Raw genomic sequence first — 22,960 nt, 5'->3', positions numbered from 1 at the left:
TCTACGACATTGGGTTGCCAAGATATAGAGATTAGTAATTCAGAGTTTGTTGGAAAGACTCAATTTCTTTTAATATTAGCTAACCTTAGATGACTTAGATCTTCTTGAGGACTTCTGTAGATTTGAGACTCTAGGAGAAGAAGACAGTGTTTCCCCAAATCGTCGTCCATCCTTTAGCACCTGTAAATTGTAAATCGTCAATAAGTTTTCCTTCACCAGATTTTTGTGAATCCCTAAACGACTATGGTAATCCGATTGTGAATCCCTAAACGACTATGGTAATCCGATTGTGAATCCCTAAACGACTATGGTAATCAGATTGTGAATCCCTAAACGACTAAGGTAATCCGATTGTGAATCCCTAAACGACTATGGTAATCAGATTGTGAATCCCTAAACGACTATGGTAATCCGATTGTGAATCCCTAAACGGCTATGGTAATCCGATTGTGAATCCCTAAACGGCTATGGTAATCCGATTGTGAATCCCTAAACGACTATGGTAATCCGATTGTGAATCCCTAAACGACTATGGTAATCAGATTGTGAATCCCTAAACGACTATGGTAATCCGATTGTGAATCCCTAAACGGCTATGGTAATCCGATTGTGAATCCCTAAACGACTATGGTAATCCGATTGTGAATCCCTAAACGACTATGGTAATCAGATTGGCCCCAAAATTTTACCTTTATAAAATATTTTTGAGATTTTATTTAAAATTCTACCAAAAAGAAAGCTAGAGCCTACAGGCTTGCAGATAAATCTGTCTTTAATCCACTAAGATCTAGACAACTTTGAAAATTATTCATTAAACGCAACGCCTTGCCCTAATTGGTTTTACCTCACCAACTCACAATTATACTTTATGTAGCCCTAGATATATACATTTTAAAATTGCAAGTTGTGTAACGCGCTTCTTTCAAGCTTAGTATAAAAGGAGTAATTGGAAAAATACTGCTTGATATTTGCGTGAGGTTGTGCACATCTTGGTTAGAGTAAAGCCTAGATCTAATGAATTGTCTTGGATAAATGCATTTCCTTTATTATAATAATGAATATCTAGAATACCTGGTTTTCCTTGTTTCTCACTCTTGTTGAACCAATTCCTACTTTATGGGATCTTCCTCTTCTGTTAGCAACACGGTAATTCGCCCATCTCGATACAGAATTAGTCATTTTTAGAGCAGTTTAGCAGATAAAAAATACACTAAATTTAGTGAAAGCTGACGACTGATATATACAGACAAACAGTATAAGCATTTTTTAAGAAAAATACCTTGTGTTTACAACAGGCATTAACTTCTTGTTTGTTAATAGATTTTCTAGGTTTCCAGTCATCAAATCAATATCGGCAGACCTCCTTGAAAACAAGTTTTTTTATTAACTGGGAAATGTTACCTTTAGCTTTTATGCTTGGGCATTATTTTGAAAACTAGCCTTAGAGGGCGCTTCGCGCCCATCTTCTAAATTAATTGTGAACATGTTCTCTTTATCTACATCGTAAAACAAAACAAAAATAATTCGCGGATTTTCACAAAAAAATTTCGCGGATTTTCAAAATTTTCAAAAATTTAATGACGATCGAATTTTGATGGAGACAAATATTTGAAATTTTGATCATTCATAAACCTTCCCTGTGGTCACGTGAGGTCCCACAAAAAATTTGGGCCCGATCGGTTCAGCCGTTTTGACGTTTATTGGATACAAACAGACAGACAGACACCAAGACAAACAGACAGACAAGCCAAATTTATATATAGATATAACCACGATTAGCGCCCAAGAAGAGCATTTCATTTGGGACACCTATACACATATTTCTCTATCTATCTATCTATCTAATGAAGAATTCTGAATGTTGGTTGAAGATCTAGATGATGGAGCATATAAATGTTAGACTAATCTAAGTCAAAGATCTTATTTTACTAGACGCCCAACTTAACCTTCTTCGAAAATGTAGAAATAAGCTAATATCTTTAAACCAAGCAAGTCTGAGCATGTTTACTAATTGGACTCAATTAAGANAAAAACCACGTTGAAAGATTTCAATTGTCTGAAAAGTCTTAAGGAAAGCCATATGATGAATCTAGTAAAATATTTTTTCGTATGTTTAGGTTAAAACAATTTCTATGTCGAGCTCCGCAGCTAGGATAGACTGCAGGGGGCCAGCTCTGCAGCTAATCGCAATTTATTTCTTGAAAAGTTTAGTCTTTGAGATTATCCATCACATTTACTCATACACAGAACTATTATCATCCAACCAGACGTGACATGGTATTCAAATACAAATCCGATCAATTCAAATCAATTCTTTAATTCGTCATGTCTCGTGAGGCAAGGTATTTTACCAGTACTACTGGAGAACAGAGTGTCTACAAGATCATGATATTTCAAGAAATAAAACATTACATTCTTACACAGCAAGGATCTCATGCAATTTTGAGGGATGTTAGGTACTTTCCCAAAGGTTTTATCCCAATTGGCAACCTCCCAAGTGGCAACTTCCAGACTGTGGAATTTCCAAAGCGGCAATTTCCCAAGTCTGGCTTAGACTTGACGTACGGTTCCTAGCCTGTTCTAACCGCAGCGCTCGGCCCTCAGCCCATCCTAGAAACAGTGCTTGGCCCTCCAATTGCAGCCTATGGCGCCACAGAAGGCCTAACCTAACTTTAGGGATTTTGCCATTTGAGAAATTTCACATTTGGGAAGTTGGTACTTGGGCAATTGTCACTTGGGAAAACACATTTTTAGCTCAGTTTATTATTATTTTATTTAAATTTCCAGTTACATTGAATAGTTGATGATGGGTTCATCTAAACTGGAAGATTTTATTTCCAAATAATATTTCTAAAAAAGATAAGAGAAAACCAAGATTTCCCTGATGAAGCGGACGAGCATAAACACACAAACAATTTTTAGATTCGTTTATGATGGTTCATTTAGCTCATACACATGGGATTTGAAATAAAAACAAAATTAAACTTCAAATAAAATATCGAATTCTCTCTTTAAGTTTTATTATAAACCAACCTTTGAAATGTGTCTGTTAGAGGTTTAAACTGTGTTGTACTTTGTGAACTCTTGAAGTATGGAGTCTCAGTTAAGTAAACTGTTCTCGGTGTACTTGAAGATATCTCCTAAGAAAGTACAATCATGATCCAAAATGCACTGTCATGAATCAGTACAAACGTCGGACCAGTACAAAAGTCAGACAAGTACAAATATAAACCAGTACCGTCTGATAGAGTCTACATATTTAAATGGTGCATAGACATTAAATAATTATATTCATACAAGTTTGCATAAACAGTACATTACACGTTACATATTATACAGTACATACAAGTTTGCATAAACAGTACAATTACATATTATATAATACACACAAGTTTGCATAAACAGTACATTACACGAAACATATTATACAGTACATACAAGTTTGCATAAACAGTACATTACACGTTACATATTATACAGTACATACAAGTTTGCATAAACAGTACATTACACGTAACATATCATACAGTACATACAAGTTTGCATAAACAGTACAATTACATATTATAAAGTACATACAAGTTTGCATAAACAGTACATTACACGTTACATATTATACAGTACATACAAGTTTGCATAAACAATACATTACACGGTACATATTATACAGTACATACAAGTTTGCATAAACGGTACATTACACGGTACATATTATACAGTACATACAAGATGAATTGAATTAACATTCATCAAATACAAATTGTAGATGCATGGTTATCCAAAAAGGATGAGACTTTAATGACGATCTGAATACTCTTTAAACCGCTCGAAGGTCTATATTGCTGTTGTGTCCTGAAAATTGTCTTTGAGTGGAAATTTAAACGATTTGAAAGTGAAACGCTGCGGAGAACCATGAATTACGAAAATGCCGACTTTTAAAAATCCGAACAGTCGTCTCTGAAATCTTATCCTTTGTGGGTGACCCTGCATACAACTAAGAAAGGTGGTTTAAGTGTACGGGTGAAGTATTTCTGGCAGAAACAGGGTTAATCACACAAAAAAAGACCTCAGAGACACTTCTGAATTTTCCTAAAATGTTTTATTATGTTTCCGGTTTCATGCAGTTTTGTACATGCTTCTTTCTTTGCAAAATAATGGCATATGTCGTTGAATGTCCTTATCAGTTACAGTTTATAAAGTTAAACCATTGTCTATTTGAATTTAAAAAAATTTGGTTGTCATTAAATGCTCATCACGGCTTTTGTGGCTAACCCTTTATGATATAATAAAAACATTTATAATTTATATCTTGACTTTTCCTTTAAAAGGAAGAGGGTTTAAATTTTTATGGATAGGTGAATAGGTGAATGAATGAATGGATGAATGAATAGATGGAAGGAGGGAGATGTCAAAGAAACTATTAGTAGCTGGACATTGATTGATTTGTTATTTTATTGTTCACAACATTCCTTCAACTTTTTACAGTTTACATGTCAAATATATTAAATATACAAAAACATCTTACATTCATAGATGCTCATTCTCATTCCTCGCCCATCCAACCAAACTATCCAAATTCAACCAACCAAACCACTTAAATTCAACCAACCAAACCACTAAAATTCAACCAACCAAACTATCTAAATTCAACCAACCAAACCACTTAAATTCAACCATCTAACCACTTAAATTCAATCAACCAAACCACTTAAAATCAACCGACCAAACGACTAAAATTCAACCAACCAAACTATCCAAATTCAACCAACCAAACCAATTTAATTCAACCAACCAAACCAGAAATTCAACCAACCAAACTATTTGTATTCAACCAACCAACCCATAAATTCAACCCACCAAACTATGTTAATGCATCCAACTAAATCATTTGAATTTAACCTTTAACATTAATTCAACCAACCAAACCATGTTAATTCAACCAACCAACCAATACCTGATCTTTTACAGGTTCCAGAACTATAATATTGATTACCTGACCATAAACAGGTTCCAGAACTAGAATATTGATTACCTGATCATAAACAGGTTTCAGAACTAGAGTATTGATTACCTGATCATATACAGGTTCCAGAACTTGATTGTTTAAAACCAGAGCTACAGGAGACTCAAACCATCCCTCCCTAAATATTATAATTAATATAAATTTACTTATATTTAAACTGAACCAGATTTTATGAATGGTTGAACAGCGTAGATGCTGGGTTCACTAGACTCAGGGTGGTAAATGTGTGTGCACTGTGCAGTACGATTACACTAGACCGTTAAATACTGATTCGGATCAAGCAACGATTGAACCCATGAGAATAGAAGGGATTGAACTACGTCTGCGAAGCTACTTTTTTAATTTTTCGATGCACAATTTTGGATACCAATAAAAAAGTAAAAAGAGTGTCGACTTTTTTAGTCGTGTTTTATTTTCATCTGAATCTATTAATATCTTGCAACAAAATTAGCTAGGAAGTTTTCAAGGGGGGGGGGGCACAAATATTAGAAAGCAATTATAAACATGTAATACAGAGGCACACTGCAGGGTCAACATTAATGACTCAAGACCAAAGATAATATATATATAGATATGCAGGCAGGTATAAATTTAGAGGTCTTGAGAAAAGGTGCAAACAGCACCATCTCTGTCGTACGCATGGCATTTTATCCTCTGGATTGTTGCTAATTTATCACTTTGTTTATGCGTGATAACACTAAATGCGTACTATAGTATCAACAATGTATACTGCATATTGTACTTAATGAAACAAATTAATCAATGCAAATAAAACTGAGGTAGGAATTTGACTAGACAAAGTTTAAATGTGCAAGTTGTACTGAATGGCATATGTATATTAACGCAATTTAAATAAAAATTATTACTATAAAAGTACATCGAATCTAGGACAAATTACAACTGATCTGATCATAACATAAATAAAACGCGTACTGTATGTTTGTGTTACCTTGAAATTTAATTTTATTGGTCAAACAGGTCCAGATAGCAACACTTGAACTAAACAGGATGCAATACGCTTACTGTATGTTTTTATAACACAAATGCGTATTTCCTACAGAAGGCAGCAAGGGGAGAAGGGGATATAGAAAGTAATCAATTTGCTATAGATGTCTCTCCTTGCACCTTTTCTCTGAGTTTCAAAAATTAGTTGTCTGCTACAAGCAATTTAGGAAGGAGGTTTCTACCTGCCTGCATATCTATATATATATTATCTTTGCTCAACACCAATTTTAGACCGATTTCCTTCTTTCTCTCATTTTTCGTTTACTTCTTTGCATTTTTTTATTATTTCTGTCTGAGATAATGTTCAAAACTCCTACTTTGGGGGTGTGGTGGATACGTTATCAGAATTAGTTTTTTTAAATTATAAAATAACGACGACATAAAATGTAAAAAAAAGTTCTACAATAAACTACAGACGTCATGTATAGGAACATGTTGAGATACTTATCATCGAAAATAAGTAATCTTGTTCAATTATTAGTTTCTATTTTCACATTATTCCGGTTTCTCATTATTCACAAAGATTTTCGCAGATTTTCTAGAACTATTATTGAAAAGACGACATTTGAAGAATTTGAAGAAATCTACGAATAAATTCAAAGAAGATAAGAAATTCAATATAATAATAAAAACGAAATAATCGATTTTAGCATTGATTTTTTGACAAATTTCTTTTGAGAAATATGTTCCTAGCCATCAAATTAGATTACTGTATAATTTTTATTTTATTTTTCGTTGTCGTTATTTAATAATTAAAAAGAAACTAATTCTGAAAACGTATCCACCCCCAAAGTAGGAGTTTTGAATGTCGAATTTGCACTCAAACTCAGGATTTACAGATCTTTAAAAAGTTTAATATGTCTCAAATGAATCCGAAAGAAGTTTTCCACAACACTGTATACTCAGTTCAACTACCTTGCATAGACGGTCACTCCCTTTAAGCATCTGTTTTCTTCTATTCTTTTATGTTGTCACTTTATTTCATTATTTTTTGGAACATTCTGTACAAACAAGGGGAACACAATTTTGGAAACCCCTGTATTAGACAAACATGGTGTTTATTGTTTTGTGACACTCTGTTTATTATTGCAGTTCTACTCAAAATATCTAAACTTAGCGCCCTTGTGATAAATTCATTTTATTGCTTGGTTACCTAGGCTGGGTACCATCTAGGTTACGCTCTGTACTTAGTTTCAAGTTGAAAATCTGTATTTTTAACCTAGTGTGCGGCTTGTACAATAAACATTATATGGTACAGAAGTGGAACTAGACAACCACCACAGACTGCAGTTATAAACTAAAATGTGTGCATGGGGTAAGCATTAAGCAATAAAGTAAAGTCTCATCTTTTACTCATCAACTATAGAGTATAAAATTGTGAGGAAAAAATAATAAAAAACACAGAGAAAAAAATAATAGAAGGTCCTTATAGATATGTATTTTATGTAATTTAGCTTACTTGATAGAACTAATCCAACAAAAAAAACTAGATGGAAATCATGTCATTGAAAAATAATTTGTCATAAAATTGGATAAACCTAACAATCGAACTTTTTTTATAAAAGTATTTAAGGCGTTGTTAATGTCTCAAAACTGTTATTAAATTATCATATTTTTAGGCTATACTCTACACTCTACTACCTTCTTCAAAACATTTTATTTTTAATCCTATTCATAATATCATTAAATATATGCTGTAGCAGTTCTATCATAATATAGTAGAGGTATATCTCCTCTGCAAAACATTTTATTATTAATCCTATTCTTAATATCATTAAATACATGCTGTAGCAGTTCTATCATAATATAGTAGAGGTATATCTCCTCTGCAAAACATTTTATTATTAATCCTATTCTTAATATCATTAAATATATACTGTAGCAGTTCTATCATAATATAGTAGAGGTATGTCTCCTCTGCAAAACATTTTATTATTAATCCTATTCATAATATCATTAAATACATGCTGTAGCAGTTCTATCATAATATAGTAGAGGTATGTCTCCTCTGCAAAACATTTTATTATTAATCCTATTCATAATATCATTAAATACATGCTGTAGCAGTTCTATCATAATATAGTAGAGGTACGTCTCCTCTGCAAAACACTAATACAATTCACATTTGCTCGTTTGGATTTTTCAAACAAAAGATAGGATATAACCTTCAAATATTTATTTTTAAAACATGTTTAAAGTTTATCTCTTGTAAGTAACTCTGTGCAAAGTATAGGTAGATGCATCAGCATTTTTTTATTTACTGTAAGTATGCAGTAGTGCTAAGTATCAGATAACACCAAAACCTTGTTTAATCAAGCAAATTGTATTGACCAAGAGAATACAAATTTTTTTGAGTCGTCATATCAAGAAAAAGAGCAGTGTGTAGTTTAAACCCAACATATGATGAGCGGTGTTAGTTTAGCTTCAGAACTCAAAATTAACCAAAAGTCTAGGGTATACACTGCATTTACACAATTTTATAGGAACAGAAAAACAGTCTGAGATTTTTTTTAAAAAGAGCGGGAGGGTTCCATTTTTATGGAGGGGGCGGGGGTTAATAAATATGAAACTGTAATTTAGGACTGTGCACTGTAAAGTGTACAAAATACAACGTACTTTTAATTATAAAATATTGTATATATATATGATTTGGCTCGTTAAAAGAAAATGAAACGTTAAGATGAAGTAAGTTCAAAGGATCAACTTTTTATCCACTGAATATTGAAAGCTGAAACAAATAACAAGTTGGATCTATAACTAGTTGTATCTGCTAGTATATAGTTCTTAACTAGTTGTATCTGCTAGTATATAGTTCTTAACTAGTTGGATCTGCTAGTATATAGGTCTTAACTAGTTGTATCTGCTAGTATATAGTTCCTAACTATTTGAATCTGCTAATATATAGTTCTTAACTAGTTGTATCTGCTAGCATATATTCTTTACTAGTTATATCTGCTAGTATATAGTTCTTAACTAGTTGTATCTGCTAGTATATAGTTCTTAACTATTTGTATCTGTTAGTATATAGTTCCTAACTAGTTGTATCTGTTAGTACATAGTTCTTAACTAGTTGTATCTGTTAGTATATAGTTCTTAACTAGTTGGATCTGTTAGTATATAGTTCTTAACTAGTTGTATCTGCTAGTATATAGTTCTTAACTAGTTGTATCTTCTAGTATACAGTTCTTAACTAGTTGGATCTGCTAGTATATAGTTCTTAACTAGTTGGATCTGTTAGTATATAGTTCTTAGCTAGTTGTATCTGCTAGTATATAGTTCTTAACTATTTGTATTTGTTAGTATATAGTTCCTAACTAGTTGTTTCTTCTAGTATACAGTTCCTAACTAATTGTATCTGCTAGTATATAGTTCCTAACTAGTTGAATCTGCTAATATATAGTTCTTAGCCAGTTAAATCTGCTAATATATATTTCTTAAATAGTTAAATCTGCTAGTATATAGTTCCTATCAATAGTTAAATCTGCTAGTATATAATTCCTAATTAGTTGAATCTGCTATCATACATTTCCTTACCAGTTGTATTTGCTAGTATAAGGTTCCTAACTACTTGTATCTGCTAGTATATAGTTCCTAACTAGTTGAAACTGCTAGTATACAGCTCCTAACTAATTGAATCTGCTAGTATACAGCTCCTAAATAATTGAATCTGCTAGTATACAGCTCCTAACTAATTTAATCTGCTAGTATGCAGTTTCTTATTTTTTGTATCTTCTAGTAAACAGTTCCTAACTAGTTGTATCTTCTAGTATACATGGTTCCTTACTATTTGTATCTGCTAGTAAGTAGTTCCTAACTAGTTGAATATGCTATCATATAGTTCCTTACGAGTTTAATCTGCTAATTTATAGTTCCTGACTACTAGAATCTGTCAGCATATAGTTCCTTACTAGTTTAATCTGCTAGTATATAGTTCCTAACTAGTTAAATCTGTTATCATTTAGTTCCTTACTAGTTTAATCTGCTAGTATATAGTTTCTGACTTGTAGAATCTGTCAGCATATAATTTCTAACTAGTTAAATCTGCTAAAAATCAGAGTTTGTAATTTAAAAAAAAAAAATTTGAAAATAACTCTCATTGTTTAAATATTTTTTTAAAAAGGTTATGACAATTCGTGAAAGTAAGTTTGATCAGATTAAATTATGATCCATCAAAAAAAAACCAACAAAACATTTATTTCACAATCTCTACACTTTCAATTGTATTTTTACCCGAAGCTCATGTGAAACTTGTGAGTGTGATAGGTAAATTGTTTGTTTTTTTCTGGTGAGAAAATATTTCAAGGCTTTGTTGAAGGCTGGTCTATCTACGTAATTCGTAGTATTGGGATAGAACTTTAAATTCGGAAATAAAAGATATGAAGTTGAGTGTTTTGGGATACAAGGATACAAGAATAGTACATGGTACATGGAGGGGAGTATTGAGTTTAGGGGGTTGGGAGGGGGGATCGATAGGAGGGAGGGGGATAGATAGGAGGGATTAGTATAGAGGAGGAACGATAAATGAGTATTGAGGAGAAACGATAGATGAGCATAGAGGAGGAACGATAAATGAGTATTGAGGAGAAACGATAGATGAGCATAGAGGAGGAAGGAGGGATGAGTATAGAGGAGGAAGGAGGGATGAGTATAGAGGAGGAAGGAGGGATGAGTATAGAGGAGGAAGGATAGGTGAGTATAGAGGAGGAAGTAGGGATGAGTATAGAGGAGGAAAGAGGAAGGAGGGATGAGTATAGAAGAGGAAGGAGGGATGAGTAAAAAGGTGGAAGGAAGGATGAGTATATAAAAGGAAGGAGGGATGAGTAGAAGAGTAAAAGAGGGATGATGAGGAAAAAGTAGATAAAGAATGTTGAATGAATGTTTCTCAGCTAACTGTGCCAATGTTCCATTAGTTAAACTTTATATCTATTTCAGCAAGATTTATATATTTTGATCACTCAAAATGTTTAGACAATCTGTTTACCTGTGAGATTTGATTGGAAGTTTCTGTGTTGATGAGATAGGTTTTGTTGTTGTAGAGACGGGAGGAGAAAACGTGCTGGGGTGTAATATCTCCGATATCACCGCCTAAAACATTTTATAAATGCAATTTTTATTTGGATTCTACATTGGTTAGTTTGTATCCAAAAGAAAAACGACTAAACCAATTGGGCTACTGATACTGATTATGAATGAGGTGTATACAAAGATTTAGGAAACACGGTCCCGATATTGCGAGAAAAGTGACTTTTGGGTTAGTATAGTTCAGACTAGCTAAACAAAGGAATTGAATATTTGTCACAAGCTCTGATTTTCTAATCCCTATATTTTGCAACTCATTGTCGTATAGCTTAGATATTTCAAACTATGAATTATGTAAGATCACATAGTCTAAGTTTGAAATATTAAAGGTCCACACCATCAGGCAGCAAAGATTTTGGGATTAGAAAATTTGAGTTTGAAACTTAAGTTCAATAATAAAGGGTGAAAACTCTCAATTGTTGATGGAATTCTTGAATTACTAAAGATTATATTGAGGTGCAAGGTAAAAGTAATAGAAAAGGTATGGAGCAGACGATTCAAATAAAAAAGGTATGGAGGTTCAAATTTAAGCTTTAACGAGGACACAATGTTATGGTAAATCCAGGATATTCTGTTCGGTTCAGGAGAGTCAAACATTACTCAACTAATTTGATTTTTTAAACTTAAAACATATTTATAATGTTTTTATATTATACACCAAAACGAAACGAAAAAAATCGAAAACTTAGTCCATTTCATTGAGTTTTGGTCGGTAACAACAGGACGATTTCTACTTTTCTATCAGATAAAACTTTTTGAACTTTTACAATTTTTTTTCATCGTTATTTATTTGGAAGTAACCACCTTCCCCGGTCTCTTCTTCCTCTCTTTTTCGTTCCCCCCACCCATTCTCTTCTCTTATAATTTTTGACAACTTCCTGAAAATAATATTTCATGGCCTGCACTGTGTACTTTAACTTAGCAGTTTAAGCTTACAGAGTAGAAGTATGAAGTATAAAGTGTAGCATAAATAAAATGCGTATTTTGTTGACAAATGCAGTTGTAAAACACAGAAAAATAGATCGTAAACGTTGAAAAAATAAGCAGTTTACAGTAGAACAGCTTATGTGTCTGTTGTAACTCTTTATATTCTAATAAGAATAGTTTTGCTTCGCAAAACTTATCCTTTTATAGTTTTCCTTGATTAAAATGTAAACAGTGCAGTACAGTACATACATATTTTCAGGTTGCTGGTGTCAATCTTTCTTGCTAACTCCTTTTAAACAGAAGTGATGGATTATGAAGCTGGCGATTTGTAAATCGTGCAGTAGAATTATAATCCGCTAAATGATTCAGAGAGCTATATATGTATGTAAGTATACACTGTATAGTGTACTCACTCATCCTTAAGATGGTTTAACATGTTTGCAGTTTTCTCTTACATGTCTTTCAGGAATTTATCCATACTTACTTATATATATTTGTAGGTGTACAGTACTCACTAATTGTACATGTGTCACGTGTTCACTGTACAGTGTACAGTCTTCACATAACTTTTATGTACACAGTTTATACGTTTAAAGAACGTAAACACAAAATTATACTGAAATCTTAGAAGCTTTGGTGTATGATTATGAATGCCTTTTTTTCTTTTTCATTGTTGTTTTATTATTGTATCTGAATCTCAGTTTGTATCCTTTATTCATAAAACCTGAATTCTGTATATATTTGATGCTGTACCCTGTATCCGTGTATCCGTGTATCTCCTGTGAGGTTGATTGTATATGTGTTACAAACTGAGTTTGATGAGTGTTTTAAGAGTATCACGAGTGCAATCTTTAACAGCGAATTCATATTCAATTTGTAGTCTGTCTGTACATATATTCGGTCGAGGGTGGGAGGGTGAACGGGGGGGGGGGCATAAACACACTTATTTAAAAATATTAAAATACATGTTTTTTTATGTATATTATTGTCATATATCTCCTTTATTAACAAATATAGACTATTTAAATATGGTAAAAAAGTCTGAAAAAAGACAAAGACTTTATGGGACTCCATAAGACCGATTTCATTTCTGAATGCAAAAAATTTATACGGCTTTGTCTTATGTCAGGTATGATAATTAGTTAAATTTTAAATGATAATTTGGGTACTGTTGATATGATGTTTTTAACTGATTACTGATTAATCAAGCGTATCTTTGGCTTGTCTGTTTGTTTGTTAGCATCCAATAAACGCTTAAACTTTAAAAATCCACAATTAAAACAGAAAATCTGCTAACTATTTTAGTTTTATGATGAATGAAAAAAAATCAGCATCATTACCTGAAAAGCTAGTCATAGAATACAAAGCTTATTTGATATTGATCTATCTTTAACATTGAATAAATAATTATTAAGCTTTCAGTACATATTAATTATTTTGTAATGAACTTACTTTAAAATTGATCTGACTGTGATCCTGAACTGGAGATTTTTCATCTGCACTTTCCTGATCTTTTCCCAGAACCTAAACTTATAGAGGTTTAATACTTAATCGGAACCAAGAACTTAAGATCAAGAGTAAGGGTATATATCGAGTTTTGAACTTAATCTGCAAGCTCAAACAAATACAGTGTCCCTTAACTACAGGATAAAACTGGAAAATGTTTAATCAAGTGTAAGGAGAAAAATGCATATGTTCCCTGTGAATGATATCCGTATATTAGGTATATAGTATACAACAGTTTACAGTTTGCAGTTTACAGTTTACAGTTTACAGTTTACAGTTTACAGTATACAGTTTACAGTTTACAGTTTACAGTTTACAGTATACAGTTTACAGTTTACAGTTTACAGTTTACAGTTTACAGTTTACAGTTTACAGTTTACAGTTTACAGTTTACAGTTTACAGTTTACAGTTTACAGAGGTGATTTTAGATTGTGTTGAACAACGCATTTAACGCCACCAGATTAAACATTAACTACACAAATACAATTATACAAAATTTTAACAATTCTTCAGTGTCAATCACATAAAGTAACGCGTGCATATCTAACATCTATAATTTACTAGTTTTATGTATATGCGATCTACCAACCTTACCTAGGTATATACCTTCCCAAGTTAAAATGTGAAAGCTTAAAAGTTATGCTGAAGAAGACATTTGATAACTATTTATCTTTGACCAGTGTTCTAGGTAAGGGTTAGAAAATGTCTGGACTTAGCGCCGCAGCTAGGACAGGCAAGGGAAAGTATCTTTCATATTAAGAAAGATATCAAATATTTGAAAAAAAATGTTTTTATGAAATAAATAGGAATCCGAACAAATCTCTCAATATCTCCGTCAATTTTGAAGGTACAAAAAAGGTAAACCACATTTTCAAATTTCATGTTAATTGTTTAAATAATAAAACCGCGCAGAACAAAGACGATATAGAAGTCGTAACTAAATTCCTTTGTCTATTAGACACCCTGTACATTATTGTGCGTAGTTTTCGAACTTGCATACTGAGCAATAAGAGTTACCATTTTTGGAAAAAAGAATTTAACTTATAACGACTCATATTGTTTGCAGTGACATATACATATTCATTCATATATGTAGATTGTAGAATATAAAAGTATATAATCTATTTAAGTATAGAATGGTTGAAACTTGAAAACTGAGATCGTGGCAAATACATCAACAAAACTTTATTTATTTATTCCCATCAGTTTAAAGCATATGACTCAGAGGATCGTAGGGTTTGGGAGGGAGAATGGTAAGAAGAGAAGGAGGGATAGGATGTAAAGGGAGAGAGAGAAGGGTTCGGAGAGAGGAAGGGTCGAATATAAAGGAAGGGAGAGAAGGGTTCGGAAAGAGGAAGGGGTCGAATATAAAGGAAGGGAGAGAAGGGTTCGGAGAGAGGAAGGGGTCGAATATAAAGGAAGGGAGAGAAGGGTTAGGAGAGAAAAGGAAAGGTCGGATATAAAGGAAGGGAGAGAAGGGTTTGGAGAGAAAAGGAAAGGTCGGATATAAAAGAAGGGAGAGAAGGGTTCGGAGAGAGGAAGGGGTTGAAAATAAAGGAAGGGAGAGAAGGGTTCGGAGAGAGGAAGGGTCGGATATAAAGGAAGGGAGAGAAGGGTTCGGAGAGAGGAAGGGTCAGATATAAAGGAAGGGAGAGAAGGGTTTGGAGAGAGGAAGGGTCGGATATAAAGGAGGGGAGAGGAAGAGGAAGGGAGAGAAGGGATATAAAGGAAGGGAGAGAAGGGATATAAAGGAAGGGAGAGAAGGGAAATAAAGGAAGGGAGAGAAGGGATATAAAGGAAGGGAGAGAAGGGATATAAAGGAAGGGAGAGAAGGGTTCGGAGAGAGGAGTAGGGTCGAATATAAAGAGATTGAGTGAGAGAAAGGATCGGAGAGAGGGGGAGGAGGCATAATGTAAGGGGAGGGAGAGAATGGTTAGAAAAAAGGGAAGGTTTCAAAGATATAGAAACTATAAATTTTGACTTTGTGGCAAAGACTCAACTTCTTGATATTCAATTTTAAAATTTATTTTCCCTCCTTAGAATATGAACAAACCTTTATTCCTAGCTCATTAAATATTCCAGAAAGATCTATTTGATTTCCTTCTCCTGGATTTTCATTATCATGAGTTCCATGTTGATGACCACCATCATGACCATGATGACCTCCACTGGGGATACAATGGAAACCAGAGTCCAAAACTAAAGAACGAAAAGTTTTGACTTAAATTTTAAGTTCATGGTTAAATGCCACTTCTGACTTAATTTAAACCTGAACTTTAACCGTGAGGTTAAATATTTAACCCTGTGGTTAAATATTTAACTCGCCGAAATCGACGAGTTAAAATTTAAACACAGGTTTAAATTATCTAGAAATCCCGCATTTTCCCTATTTGTCTATTATTCAATCATCATTCAGCTGCAGCTGAGGAAGCGGCATTCAACTTTACGATATATTAAAAAATGAAAACCTTGTTAAAGAAATTTCACGTTTTAGATAAATTAATTTCTGGATGTAAACCCAAAAAACGGTTGTATGTTTTGTTTTCAGTTACGTAAGAACAGCTGATTAGCGATGGTTATGTAATATTCTCCGTAAATCCTTTTCTCTGATTGGTTCAGATTTTCCCGAGAAATTCAAATTAAAAATTGAGAAAGTTTAATATTTAAATAGCTATTCATTATTTTACAGAACTTTTAACCTCGAACTTAAAATTCGCGCATTCTTTAGTTTTAGACTCTGGAAGATTAAATAAATGGATTAGTTATTTATTAAATTATTTACCTTGAAACAAGACAATTTATACATTTGAAATTCACGATTTTAAAATATCTTAAAATATGAGAAAGCTTCAATAATTAATTTAATGATAAATTAAGTATGCTATAACTAGCATCCACCTGTAAGAACTGTGAGAACAAATATGAGGAATATATTCTGACCCATTCTGCTCTGCACTTATTCAGCAAACTCTCAAATCAGAATAAAATCATCAAACTATGTATTTACTAATCTTGAGAGTATTTATACAAAGTTATTTTCAAATGTATTTAATGGTTGTGAATTCAAAAAAAGAACCTTCAAATTTCAATTAGTAATATAATCAGTAATTAGTTTTCATCTCTCATACATCAATAAATAGGTCTACTATTTAAGGTGTTTGCTTGATTTGAAATTGATTTCCTAAAGCTTTAAGTTATGTTTAGATACAGATAGACATATAGACAGATAGTCATTAATTAGCAAATCCTAGATTCTTCAAACTTTAATACAATATATAAATAATTTTGTCTACATTAAACTACATTTTGCTGAAATATCTAAATTAAAGTATTACTTAAAGATTGTATATTTTCAAAAGGTAAAATAGTTTATTCATTTTTTGGCAATGAGAGCGGAATGACCAAAATGTTCCATGAGCAATACATCATTGTAAATATAATTAAAACAAATTTAGGGATTTATTTGCTACCTTATTTTGATGTAAATAAAGGGAAGAGGTGTATTACAAAATGCATAAACCATTACAAAAGTGTACAAGTACACGCTTATTTTGGTTTTGTTTCTGCAGTTAGAATCATATTTAGAAATTTATCAGTTTGTTTGTAGATTTTAAAAGCCCTGGCTTGTTTTTCCTAACTAAATCAACTATAAACTATACTTAAAAGAGTGTTTAAGAAGAAAATGGGATAAGATCATTATTATTTCTATCAAATGTTTCTGTTAAGACAGTTTGTGAAAACCCCCTCAATAAACCCAAAAATTTGCTCTAAACTGCAGAAACACCAAATATAAACCAAATCTTGTAATTTTTCTGTTTTCGTTTTATTTGATGAAATGTTTTGGAAGAATTCCTGTTGAATATAGAGACAGTGCTGGCAGCTTCACGAGGTTTAGTAAGATCTCCAGCATATACTCATACAACTCAATCAGAACCAAAGTTAAACCTGAAATATATAATATTTATTAAATACTCATACAACTCTATCAGAACCAGAGTTAAACCTAAAATATATAATATTTATCATATACTCATACAACTCAATCAGAACCATAGTTAAACCTGAAATATATAATATTTATTAAATACTCATACAACTCTATCAGAACCATAGTTAAACCTGAAATATATAATATTTATCATATACTTATACAACTCAACCAGAACCATAGTTAAACCTGAAACATATAATATTTATCATATACTCATACAACTCTATCAGAACCATAGTTAAACCTGAAATATATAATACTTATCATATACTCATACAACACAATCAGAACCAGAGTTAAACCTGCAATATATAATATTTATCATATACTCATACAACTCAATCAGAACCAGAGTTAAGCCTGAAATATATAATATTTATCATATACTCATACAACCCAATCAGAACCATAGTTAAACCTGCAATATATAATATTTATCATATACTCATACAACTCAATCAGAACCAGAGTTAAGCCTGAAATATATAATATTTATCATATACTCATACAACCCAATCAGAACCATAGTTAAACCTGAAATATATAATATTTATCATATACTCATACAACCCAATCAGAACCAGAGTTAAACCTGAAATATATAATATTTAGCATTTATTCGCATACAACACAATCAGAACCAGAGATAAGCCTGACATATTTAATATATATAATTTATTCACATACAACACAATCAGATTCAGAGTTAAAAATGAAATATTTAATAATTATCGTATACTTTTTTTTAATCAAAGAAGAACTGTTTACATTGTTGATAATTTCTATAAAAGATGAGCAAAAACTTTACTTGCCAAACTTTTTGATCCACCCCATTTACAATAATGTAAATATGTAAATACATATAAAAATTATATAAAATATATATGTATATATCTACCTGCCCCCTAGGTTGACCCGTGGACCCGGGAGATGCCGAGGACATTGTTTAAATTCATTTACTAAATATCAACCAGATAAAAGGTCATGTCTTTCTATTACAAATCTATTCCAAAGTAGAAAAAAATAACTAAAATAATTCCTAATTAAAATTACAAAGGAATTGAGTCTTTGCCACAAACTCTACTTTTCTAAACCCTATATCTTTGGATTCCAATGTCGTAGACCTTAGATATTTCAAACTATGAATTCTGTAATATCAAATAATGTAAGTTTGAAATATCAAAGATTTGCGACATTGAATTCCAAAGATATAGGGATTTTAAATTCAGAAGTTTGTGGCAAAGACTCAATTCCTTTGGATTCAATTTATTCAATTTGATGGAAATCTCATTCTTCGCTTAAACCAAATATTTATTTGGGTGATCTTGCTTAGGTTATTTTGATTTACTAGCATTTAAAATAGAAGATATATGCCACAATTCGAACAATTAGTCTTGCTTTACTAGTATGTATATTGTATTGGATGAAAAACTAAATTTCAATCTCAATTATAGTTTTTACGTAAATGAAGATCATATATCTTATTTCTATTTTGTGAACAAAAAGGGTTAAACTTCTTGTGATATATGTAATAAGCTTTTGCACTCTGATTCAGAGCGTGTTCTAATTATTGTTTTAATTGAACCTTAGTCTCATTAAAATTCTGTTTAGATCTCATGAACTGTGAACAACCTAGAACCATGAGCTATAAAACTGTTGGTTCATTGCATTCAATTATATGGATAAAAAGTTACTAACATAATAAATCTCCCGTTTCCGTTTAATTAGCTTGTTATTAGTTTGTTTAGCTACATCTACAGGGTGACCCACAAAGGATAAGACTGAACAGACGACCGGAAACTCTAAAAAGGAATTCGTAAGTAACCAGACAGTATAGATTCTGTAAAATCATCTCTGAAGTCTCATCCTTTGTGGGTAACGCTGTAACTATGTAGGTAATAAATATTTAAAGTTGATAAATAACCTCTAAGTTAATAATTTTAAGTAATTTCTAGAACCAATATGATGAATCCATTCTTCTCCTATGTGCAATATTCTCTCCCTACGAGCTGTAGTTAGAATAAATGTTGATTCTTAAATATATCATAATGACGGAAAAACGCAATACAGTTTTCAAATCTCAAATGTCGTCATTCTTGAAATTATGACTCAAGACTTTTTAATTTTTTTTTCACAATCATAAAACTATCCAAACATTGGCCTGTGTATCAATATGCTTTAAATGTCAAACATTTTGAAAAACTAGTTGACAAATTGGAATGCGTATTTATGTTTTTTTTTTCATGTCATATTTGTTAAATAACGGCCATGACCCATACGCAGTATATAGTATACCGCTCAAACTGGTTCCAAAAATACGCGGCAGAAAGGAATTGCCACAAACTAAAATTTTCTAATCCCTTTATCTATGTAACCTTATAATATTTCAAACTTAGATTATTTTATCCAACAGAATTCATAGTTTGAAATATGAAAGTTCTATGACATTGGTTTGTGGCAAAGACTCCTTTGTTTAGTTGCAGACATGTTCGAAATAAAGATGAAATAAAATTTCAAAATATGATGAAAATGCGTTTTATAGCGTGGTACATTTTTGTCAATAAGGTCGTAAACTCTCCTTTTTTCTTGGTTCACTCGACCTTTCTATGCAATGATACACGATATTAGACTTGCAACTTCCGGGGTGTGTTATGTGTTCTATTTTCTGTGAAGCTGCTGGCTTATTTCATTCTTTGAATCGATAATTGACAAAAGTTCAAAGTTGAGAGTTACGTATTGTTTATACTTGGATGACCGACATAACGGTGTATCAAATATCAGCGTATATGTCACGTAGACGTTTATTTCTATAAAGCCAGGTTACCAACAAAGGCCAGGGCTTTAGTTCTGATAGATATCTTGGGATGTTTCACAGTTAGCCTAGACATCTTTTTTAACTCTTATGGTAGACACTTGTTTCGGATTAGGCGTCGACGAAATATCGAATAATCTGGCATACCCATAAACAGTATAGAACAGACAAAACTTCTAAAGTAACAAGCCAAACAAGAGGTTTATAAAACTGATATAAATTACTTTAATGTAATAGACTTTTCCAGTGTCCCCCATTTTACTTCTGAGGATAAAAACATTTTTCCAGAACCAAATAACCCTTTCCCTCGGCCTCCCCCGCCAGTTCAAAGTTTGCTTTATTATCAAGTGCATCTGGGTACTAGCCCCCTCCCCCTCCCCTTCCTAAGTTCCTCCTCTCTATAAAGATTACATATACCCAAATAGACCAAGCTTTAGGTTTGACTCATCTTCTCACCTATAGTGCTCTTTGAACTACAGACTTCAAGTAATATATCTCAACTACTATATCTCACAGCTACTATATATCTGCAGCTACTAGATCTGCAGTTACTATATCTCACAGCTACTATATATCTGCAGCTACTATATATATCTGTGAACCATATCCCTAATGTAACCCTGTTTCAAAGGTCGTCTCCGACAGATTGTATCTCCGTTGAATACTCCGTACTCCGGCCATCCGCCAAACCAAACCTTGNACTATATCTCACAGCTACTATATATCACAGCTACTATGTATCACAGCTACTATATATCACAGTTACTATATCTCACAGCTACTATATATCACAGAACACTACTATATATCACAGATACTATATATCACAGCTACTATATCTCACAACTACTATATATCACAGCTAATCGATATCACAGCTACTATATCTCACAGCTACTATATATCACAGCTACTATATATTACAGCTACTATATATCACAGCTACTATATCTCACAACTACTATATATCACAGCTAATATATATCACAGCTACTATATATCACAGAGCACTACTATATATCACAGCTACTATATATCACAGCTACTATATATCACAGCTACTATATATTACAGGCTTCTATATATCTGCAGCTACTATATATCACAGCTACTATATATCACAGCTACTATATCTCACTGATATTAAATATCTGCAGCTACTATATATTATAACAGCTACTTTATATTACAGCTACTATACATAACAGCTACTATATCTCACAGCCACTAAATATAACAGCTACTATATATTATAACAGTACTAAATATTAAAGCTACTATATTAGTATATATTATAAACTACTATACCTCACAGCTACTTTATATTACAGCAACTATATATCACAGCGACTAAAATTTACAGCTGCTATGCATTACAGCTATTATATCTCAAAGCTAACATATCTTACAGTTATCTTTAGCTTACAACTTCTATAAAACCCAATACTTCTAGTCATCTGCACAGCTAAAATTGTATCTCACAGCTAATATTCCCACTTCCATAACTACTACAGGGTTACCCCAAAGAATTAATAATTTAATGACGACCTCAAACTCCTTAAAGGTTGAATTTCAACTTTTAATTGATCTGGCAAAGATAAAAACCAGTGCGAGGCTGTAAGGAACCATGATTTGAAGGAAAAAGACTTAATAAAATTCTTTCGGTCGTTTCCGAAGTCGCATTTTTTTCAGGTAAATCTTGCAGGTTTATCTGAAAGTTTTTTCGTATGTTACACCTGTTCTTTATCCAACAGACCATCTCACAGCTGTTACCAAATATTGAAACTGTAAAGGGGCAACCTTAAAATAATTCCTCACTAGAGAACATTACATTGCATTTTCTTTAAGTATATGTACGCAAACAGTTCAAAGTACAAAGTCATTCATTTAATGTACATCATTACTCACAAACAAATAAACACTAAATTCGTGCAAGCAAATTATTTAGATAAACCATCTTGCTTTTAACATGCAAACTTTCATTTCAGAATAATTCCGCTTGTAAACATTTATGTACAGGGTTATCCATAAAGAATGTGATCTTAAGATATAAAAATCTGTTGTAAATAAAAACTTTGATTGTATACGGAATGATTTGAAAAAGAAAAAATGAAAAAAATACCGTTAATGTAAATCAGCTGAGTAAATTCTATGCAGTCGTCCTTTGTGGGTAACCACCTACCACTAACCCTGTACCTACTCTCTATACAGACATTTACCACCGANCCTTCGTCACACGTATCGGAGTACAGGGAACACATTTAATGAGTAGCAAGAGAAGTAGTTGAACTACGTAGACTGATTGTTGAACCACTACTTTTAAACTTGAATCGACACACAAGAAAAGTGGTTAAACTACGTCAACATAGTTTAACTACTTCTCACTTGTAGCTCTTGTTATAGTTTTCTCCGGAGTCAAACAAATCAAAATAAACCCTAATCAAAGTTGAAATATATTTATGATTTATGTTTTTTAATTCTGTTAATACTGCCCCCCCCCCCTGCCCCCTTTCCATCAAAACATCCTTTATACAGCGTGTATTATTTCTGCTACAAAATAAATCTTCATATTTTCGGCACTTTATCTTTTTGGCACAGAGGAGCGCAAGATCCAGT

The 22,960-nt window shown here is 32.3% G+C and overlaps 1 protein-coding gene across 1 annotated transcript; it reads right to left on the bottom strand.

The window, feature by feature from the left end:
• Nucleotides 1-75: 75 nt before the first annotated feature.
• Nucleotides 76-22,167, bottom strand: LOC111696978 (uncharacterized). The gene is made up of 13 exons (XM_023466826.1): nt 22,081-22,167; nt 18,431-18,491; nt 17,394-17,486; nt 16,723-16,788; nt 16,440-16,491; nt 15,595-15,740; nt 13,487-13,558; nt 11,010-11,113; nt 5,072-5,141; nt 3,034-3,140; nt 1,280-1,363; nt 1,072-1,159; nt 76-180 (listed from the first exon to the last, which is right to left on the bottom strand). The coding sequence occupies exons 5-13, from the start codon at nt 16,483-16,485 to the stop codon at nt 76-78; spliced, it is 822 nt and encodes a 273-aa protein (XP_023322594.1). The 5' UTR covers nt 16,486-16,491; nt 16,723-16,788; nt 17,394-17,486; nt 18,431-18,491; nt 22,081-22,167.
• Between the last annotated feature and the right edge of the window lie 793 nt (nt 22,168-22,960).

Source organism: Eurytemora carolleeae, unplaced genomic scaffold, assembly GCF_000591075.1.
Source record: "Eurytemora carolleeae unplaced genomic scaffold, Eaff_2.0 scaffold35, whole genome shotgun sequence".
Classification (NCBI taxonomy): domain Eukaryota; kingdom Metazoa; phylum Arthropoda; class Copepoda; order Calanoida; family Temoridae; genus Eurytemora; species Eurytemora carolleeae.
This window is presented reverse-complemented; position numbering and strand designations above follow the sequence as displayed.

Bases quoted from the DNA above. Each gene is read 5' to 3' on its own strand.
- LOC111696978 (XM_023466826.1), bottom strand. From the start codon at position 16,485: ATGGGTCAGAATATATTCCTCATATTTGTTCTCACAGTTCTTACAG. The intron at 1,364-3,033 runs GTTGGTTTATAA...CTTGTTTTCAAG, and splicing joins CTAACAGACACATTTCAAAG to GAGGTCTGCCGATATTGATT. The intron at 181-1,071 runs GTATTCTAGATA...TACAATTTACAG, and splicing joins TGAGAAACAAGGAAAACCAG to GTGCTAAAGGATGGACGACG.